The sequence below is a fragment of the Photinus pyralis genome, unplaced genomic scaffold (assembly GCF_008802855.1).
Source record: "Photinus pyralis isolate 1611_PpyrPB1 unplaced genomic scaffold, Ppyr1.3 Ppyr1.4_LG1, whole genome shotgun sequence".
Lineage (NCBI taxonomy): Eukaryota > Metazoa > Arthropoda > Insecta > Coleoptera > Lampyridae > Photinus > Photinus pyralis.
In genome coordinates, this window is record NW_022170249.1 from 60,654,723 (window position 1) to 60,662,867 (window position 8,145).

The 8,145-nt window shown below is 32.3% G+C and overlaps 1 protein-coding gene across 3 annotated transcripts; it reads left to right on the plus strand.

Moving 5' to 3' along the window:
• Positions 1 to 355: 355 nt before the first annotated feature.
• Positions 356 to 7,710, plus strand: LOC116159212. 3 transcript variants are annotated; one of them, XM_031472161.1, is made up of 9 exons: positions 356 to 904; positions 1,408 to 1,541; positions 2,335 to 2,589; positions 2,925 to 3,058; positions 3,393 to 3,799; positions 3,859 to 3,985; positions 4,037 to 4,167; positions 4,559 to 4,835; positions 7,198 to 7,278. In XM_031472161.1, exons 1-5 carry the CDS (start codon positions 844 to 846, stop codon positions 3,580 to 3,582), a joined length of 774 nt encoding a protein of 257 aa, XP_031328021.1. In that variant the 5' UTR covers positions 356 to 843; the 3' UTR covers positions 3,583 to 3,799; positions 3,859 to 3,985; positions 4,037 to 4,167; positions 4,559 to 4,835; positions 7,198 to 7,278. The 3 variants fall into 3 exon arrangements, with proteins under 3 accessions (XP_031328021.1, XP_031328020.1, XP_031328019.1); XM_031472160.1 differs by lacking the exon at positions 7,198 to 7,278 and having other exon boundaries at positions 4,559 to 5,534; XM_031472159.1 differs by lacking the exons at positions 356 to 904; positions 1,408 to 1,541; positions 2,335 to 2,589; positions 2,925 to 3,058 and having other exon boundaries at positions 3,611 to 3,799; positions 4,559 to 7,710.
• The last annotated feature ends 435 nt before the right edge of the window (positions 7,711 to 8,145 follow it).

The window sequence follows — 8,145 nt, forward strand, 5'->3', positions numbered from 1 at the left end:
GAGATGGTGCCAAAAAGATTAATAATAAAACCATTAATTTGGTTCATGATTTCATAATAATCATTTTCCAAATCAGCACAATTTAACATTGGCTGAGGTATATCTGCGCTATGATCTATGAGAGAACCTGCACATGATTCATTTAAAATATTGTTTACATTTTCGGTGGGTACAATGCTTATTTCTTGTTGTAATGGTCTATCTGGTTTATCTACTTTATGATCTTGGACACAACTTTTAAGGGCGTTTAAATGGTGGTTAATATGACGTTTAAATGAGTATAAAGACTGAAAGGATTGTGGGCAATCTGTACATGAAAATGTTGATAAAGTGTTTTTACACTTATGTACACTGAGAAAAATGGACCAAATAGGTTACTTTGCTGTGACGATCTATTTGTGGTTAATAGATTTTTGTTAATGGCAGCAAAATAACTAATAATGGTAAATTGCTCAACTATTAACAGCAGCAAAAACTATCCACTAAAGATCGTTTTGCTGCTACAAATAGTTAGTTTCTTGCGGTTAATAAAAAAATCGGTTAATCTATTTGCTGTAAGCAAGCTTCGATTTGGGACAAATAAATCGTATTACTACGATGTGGATGTTAGTGATAAGTTAGGTGTTCATTTACTGCAACTTAGCTCCTTTTAGCTACAAATAAAAAAGGTTGCTGCTACAAATAAATGAGTAAACTTATTTGCTTTATTATCATTTTAAGAGTGCGTGCTTTCTCAGTGTATGCAGGTAGTTCGTGGGTGTAACATATACAATACCTACAGCTGTGAGTTCGTGTGAATTACGTACCTACTTGTTTTGTTACAATTAGCTTACCGTAATATAAATGGATTATAAGAAACTATTGGAAGCGTGGGGTATGAGTAATTACATAGAAGCCTTCGAAGGTAAGTCAAAACTTTCTTTATTTATAAACAATCGTAAAAGTATGTTTTTTATGTATCTTCACAAAATATGATTAATATTCACTTCAAAGATTTGTTCCTTTCAATTTATGGCGATTTTCTTTTAAAATATAGTACTTACCTACGTAACTCATCATGCCGCTTAATTTTTTTATTCGACGTGCGCATTATCCTTGATACTTGATACTTTGACATATGCCTGGCAGAACCGCCTCTCCCAGAATTTAGTCAACTGTCGTGGGGATGTGCCCCTGGTAGAATCTAACAGGGTTGCATCTCCACAACTTTGTTTCCATTGCGCTGGGCCGCGACATATGCCACAATTAAAAATATAGAATGTTTGCCTCAGTTATTCGATTTTAAATTAATATTTGTCGATTATAATAGCCGTATACGCGCTTACCAAAACAACGGTATTACACATTTTTACTACCTACACTACACCCTACACCTTGATGTCAATACAGTTTTGCTTTGATCTGTAGATGATGGAATTGACGATGAGAGCTTTCCGATATTGGATTCCGAGACGATAGCGAAACTTTTCCCTAAAAGTGGACCACGATTGATATTTAAAAAGAAATACAATGAAATGTTTCCCACTCCTGCTACTTCAAAGGTATGGGTATAATGGGTATTATATACTCATTTTTTTTGTACTAAATCCCCTGACACATTCTCTGCAGCGCTCCGCAATTCATATGTTTTTTTTGGCAACCCTCAGCAGATTTTTATAACAGCCAAAGATAATAATACAATATCTTTGTAACAGCTTAGCTGATTAATAGTGGTAGCACCCATCTAGAGGAGCGCATACCTATACCAAATACACCAATATACAGGGTGTTACATATAAGTATGTAAAAAAAATTGGGTGGTAGAGGGGATCAAAACAAGCACTTTTTCCAAATAAATCGAGGGTCCAGCGCGCTTCGTTTGGGAGCTACCCCCAAAAAAGTGGTGATTTTTTTTGCATCCCCATTTAGGGGTAGCAATTTTTCAAAAATTTTTGCAAAATCGGAAAGGTCATACCCGAAAACCTATTCAAAGACGTGCCACCCGTCTTTGTAACTCTGGTTGCTGAGAAAAAAATTAAAGAAGAAATGCAAATTTCACCACTTTTTTGGGGGTAGCTTCCAAACGAAACGCGTTGAACCCTCGATTTATTTGAAAAAAGTGCTTGTTTTAGTTGTTTTGATCTCCTCTACCACCCAATTTTTTTTTACATACTTATATGTAACACCCTGTATATTTAAGGAACCCAAAATAAAGTATGAAATCACCTTTGATAGGATATGTGATATACACTAGTTCGAATTTTATGATTTCCTCCTTAATGTTAAAATATTATCAAAGGTGACTCGTCAATGCATTTTTGATTGCATTTTAATTTCCGACTTTTCTTGTTGCAGAGTTTTGAAGTAGAATCAAGTGATCTCTATAACTGCAGTACTCCAGCATCAGTGTCAACTTATACCACAAATGAGTCTATTATAACTGATCTAGATGTCAGTTTCGTTCCAGATCAAGAACTATTAGATGTAATAGAAAATATTGGTAATAAAGTCTCTGAAAAACGAAAGATTGACGATCCCTTGGATAATACCCCTTCCTGCAGTAAGAAGCAGCAAACTGGACTTGGAGATATAGATAGTGTTTTCCCGGAGGTTAGTATGTATACAACGTAATGTTACATTAAAAGGGTTAAGTCTTTAACTCTTTAATAGGTGTGTTTCTGTTAAGGTATTCGTTTATTCAAATACGACAATAGATTAGAATAGGTATATTATGATAACGACCCAAGTTTTTAAGAATTGCATTTTTATGAAAGTAACTTTGTTTTGTTGTCAAAGTATAATTAGGTATACCGCCCCTTGTTTGATATTTTAGTGCCAGTTTTAAAAATAAATTCCACGTTAATTGAAGAACCGAACATTAATTAATACTTAGACCATATGAACAAATTATATGATATGAAAATTAAAAATGGTTATTGTTACAGGGTTTGGAACGGGTACTACAAAAGTATACAGACGGGAAACTTGTCTTATTAAACCGAAACAAATTAACTAATGATTTACGACAGAAATTGGTAAAAGTGGCTGTAAATGAGCTTTTTGCCAACAAAGGATCAGAGTATGTATACTTACCCGTTTAATTATAACTAAGTACTTTTATTAATTTTTGAATTAAAATCTGTTAATATGTATATTTTTGTAATTACATATTACTATAACACACAAAACAACTTAATTTTCATGCAAAAAATTTTTAAATTATACTTCATTCAGTTAATTATACACTATAGTTTTGCACTTTTGTTTTACAAAAAAATATTACATATTCTGTTATTGAGGCATCATATGAATTTTGTGCCGTGAGGTTAAAGAGTTATCACTCATGCAGTGCAAAAAAAGAGTATAATTAATTGGTATAAGATGTAAAAATTTTATAAGTATGACATTTTTAGTATTAGAGGAAGTACGTTCATGAGAATTGCCGAAGAGATTACCATACTATTTCCTAATGAAAAGTCCGAAACATATTATATACCATATATAGTTACGGAAAAAAAAAAAGAGGGGCGTTGGTCCCAAAGGGAAACTATGGTCAAGGTACACAAACGTACGCACTGCACTTCGAAACGCAAATGCATTTAAAGAAAATGAAAATCCCAATAACCCGTCAGAACAAAGCCAAAGCCCAAATAAAGAATTACAGCTCGAGTTTTTAAAGACAGCTACCGAACCTTACCTGAAAATCTTGGCAAATTGGCAAGAAACTTATTCGTTGCGAAGAAAATTGTACCTTAATTCCAACTTGGAAACGATTTTCACAGACTTTCCATGTCTTAGGTTGAGTAGTGGCATTGAACTGGTAAGTAGGTACTTATATTTATTTTTTGCTACTATTTTAATTTTTTTTTCTCTGTTCAGATAGAAACAGATTTCAACCAAAAATTTCCTGATAAAATAGATATTATATATACAACATGGCCTAAAGTGATGAATGCAATTAATAAAGAGGCAGCGGAACGAAATATTTCAATAGCTGAAGTTGCAGGTGTGTTTACATTGAAATTTAAAATACAAACCTTAATGTTTTTATCCATAGATCCCAGTTTAAAAGCATTAATTACTTTACCATTCCTATTTCAACCTGTAACGTTGAAAAAAAATAGAAAAGGTGTTAGTTGGAGACCTACAAGGGTGGAAGTGCAGGAGAGCTTTTTTATGCGAATTTCTGTAAGTATACCTACCTACTATACAAGGGCGGTCATATGGGGCTGCCAAGAGGGAGCTATGGCCCCCCCCCCCAAGCCCAACTAAATCCTGTCATACTACGGTTATTCCCCAAGTTTCAACTTAATTCCGAATTTAGCACATTTTCACCTAAATGAGCAATTTTCTATCGTTTTCGTCTCACATCAGTAATCACATTTTTGAAAGCAGCCCCCTCCCCCCTCCTCTGAAGCTGGACATATGACCGCCTTTGCTACTATAGCTAACATTACATGGATATTTTTGTGGTATTTTTTGTTTGCTGTATTTGGCGCAGTTAAACTATCAACAATTTATTTTTAATTGCACATAATATTCCTGCAAAATATGGCTATAATTATATCTTTTCTTTTAGAATTTTGACGAATTACAAGAAAAAAGATCATCCAGACGTCAAAAATTGTCAACGTATGGTATATCGGACCAGCCATATGCTTGCGTAGCGGGGAATTTGGAGGCTGTAAACAACTTCTACATTGTCGTGGTAAATGATGTTGTTTACAAAGTAGACAGTAGCATTAGAGCTCTGGAATTATTATTTAAATTATACCACGCTTTGGATGTGGAGTATCCTGCAGAATCCGAGCATATTTGGCTATTTATCCAAGAGATTGTTTTTAATATAAAATCAAGTAAGTCAAGTCCTGCAACCACTGCGCTTATTACAGACGTACAATACCATATGTAAATAGTATTTTGTTTTTGTTTTTTTGTTAAATTTTTGTATGCGCGTTCTTAATTTTTTACATAATGCCAAAATGTAAGGTATGTTCAACAATATTTCAGAATATTAATTCACTTATAACTCATATGAGAATTCTACATAGGGCTCAAGACAATGATTCCTTTATTTGCGGTGAACCGTTGTGCAATAGAAATTTTTCATCGCTAAGAACTTATAGACAACATCTAAAAGTACATGTTGAATGCGTTCCCATTAATGAACGGAATACGACTGTGGACAATAGTATACTGGCAACAAATTTAGAAGTGCAATGTAACGATTCAAATACTAACGCAAGCATTATTTCTCAACAAATAAATCAACAGATTAATGACATTGAAAATAATCTTGAAAGTACCACTTTCCAAAACAGTTTTTTTGACTTTGCAGACATATTAAAAAAAAATAAGCTATTATTTCTATGCCAAATTTATAATGTAAACACCTTCAATAGGAAGGATGTAGATAACATTATGAATATGGTGTCAAATTTACTTTTAAAACCTCTTGACATGCTTAAAAAATTTTGCGTAAATCTTGATTCGCTGTCAGAACGAGATAAGTTTGAGTTCAAAAAGTATTTTAATGAATTTGAGAATATGTTTAGCAATTTTGAGAGTGACTACTTACGTCTGAAGTACTTAGAACAAGCAGGCTCGTTTGTACCCCCAACGCAACTTATCATTGGACAACATTTGGAGAAATCAGACCCAATTGCCAAAAATTATACAGCACAATTTATTTCATTAAAAGCTATACTACAAAAATTCTTTGCTTTAGATAATGTTTTAGATGACACTTTGACGTATATCAGTTCATTAGAAAAAAAATCAGGTGTATCTAACATAATACAGACAAAATTTTGGAAAGACAAGATTTCATGTTATGATGCACATGATATAGTTTTGCCACTGTTTTTATATTATGATGACTTTGAGGCGGGAAACCCTTTGGGATCACATGCTGGGGTGCATAAAATTGGAACCATTTATTTCTCCATTCCCTGTTTGCCTATATACTATCGAAGTCAGTTAGAGAATATATTTTTAACCCAATTATTTCATTCGTCAGATCTAAAGTCGTTTGGGGAGGCAGTAATGTTTTCAAAACTAGTAGACGAATTAAATGAACTCAAACGTCAAGGTATAAAAGTATCAACCCCTCAGCGTGAAGTACATTTGTATTTTTGTATGACTCTCATCCTAGGAGATAATTTAGGTCTAAATACTATCTTAGGGTTTCAGCAAAGCTTTGTGGCAAATTCTTTTTGTAGATTTTGCAAGTGTCTTCGCACAGAGACACAAAGTTTATTTGAAGAGAATTCCTCATTTCTAAGAAACGTACAAAATTATACAGCCGATGTAGCCGAATATAATGCATATTTAACCGGTGTAAAGTATTCAACCATTTTAAATAACGTCGACTCCTTTCATGTTACTTTGAATTTTTCTGCAGATTTGGCCCACGATATTTTTGAAGGTGTTGGTGTCTTTATCATGAGCCATTTATTATACGAGTTTGTTTTAGTCGATAAATTTTTTGATAATGATACATTGAACCATAAAATAGAATATTTTAATTTTAATAGAAATGACAACAAGCCTCCTGTAATATCTCTGGAATCAATAAAGAAGAAAATATTGAAAATGTCTGCTTCTGAAATGAAGTGCTTTATTTTAAACTTTTCACTTATGATGGCACATTTAATACCAGAAGGTAATAAACACTGGAATATTTATCTTCTGTTACGAGATGTTCTACACATTGCTCTAAGTTTACGTGTTACACCAGATCAACCAATAAAACTAAAATCATTAATTTACGAATTATGTTTTCAATTCAAGGACTTGTTTTCAGTATTACTAAAACCTAAATTTCATTTTTTGACACATTATCCTACAATTATGGAAAAGATTGGACCATTATCACAAACAAATACACTTAGGTATGAATCTAAACACAGACAATTGAAACTAGCTGCAAACGTCATTTCTTCAAGAGTGAATATTACCCGTTCATTAGCCATTAAACATCAGCTTCAATTGTCATTACGGTTTTCCTCAAATACTGGATTTACCAATTCAATTAATTATTCTAAGAGCTTTAAAAAGTACTCTAGTATCACCGATTTGTACAATAAAAAGTTTGCAAATCATTCAAACGTATCTGAAAATTTAAAAATGTTTGAAGATAACATAATAAGAGTTGGCAGAATCTCTACCAATAGCATAGCTTTTCAAGAAGGTGATATTATTCTTATCGATTTTCAGGATCAACCTACATTTGGCAAAATTAGGGATATTATTATTAACCAAAGTGAGAAGATATGTTTTATATGTGAATTGTTGCATACTATTGGTTTTAATCGTCACTTTTACGCTTTTGAAGTTGAACTTACTGATAGTGTGGCATTGACATATGGCAATGAATTAGAGTGTTATAATACGCATACAATAATAGTTAAAGAGAATAAGCAATTTATTTCATTATACTAACATTATAAAGAATTAAAAAAATTGTTGAATTCTATATATTATAGGTATATAGCGATGTAATGTATCTACTTGTAATTAACATTTTCTTCGTTCACCACACCACCATACTTTAGTTAAGTTATATAAAGTTAAGGTTTTTGTTGTAAAATATTGCTTATTATAGTCAGCAATAAAAAAGATTTACCCAATTTGAATTTTCATTTACCAATCACAATGGAAGTGACATTGTTAGGCGATACCTTTTATTTGAAACAGAATCACAAAGGAGCGCAATACATAGTACGAATATAGGTACCTAACTTTTAACTTGTATTAATTTAATGCTGCAACTGTTCACATTAAGAATCATGGTCCTGCAAGGTCTTAACAAAACTTCTAATTAGTATAAATAAGCAAGGTATTTACTATAAATAGATGCACTTGTTAACCTGAACAAAATGATATTATTACACGGAAAAAAAAAATTTCATAAATTGAGTACTTTCATTACTTTAACAGTATTCTCTTCGATAAAAATAATTACGTTTAAATCAAACATCGATTAGTTTACTTAAAGATACACGATTCTTCATAGGCAGTATGTGAAGTTCTTAAGATATGTTTTCACCTCAATGCTTTGTATTTTAAATGAACAACATGGAATGTGTGCAATAATTAAAGGGATTTGTTTTATATGTGGCAATATAACACGTTCATTTAAAACACCATGGCCTTAAATTGATG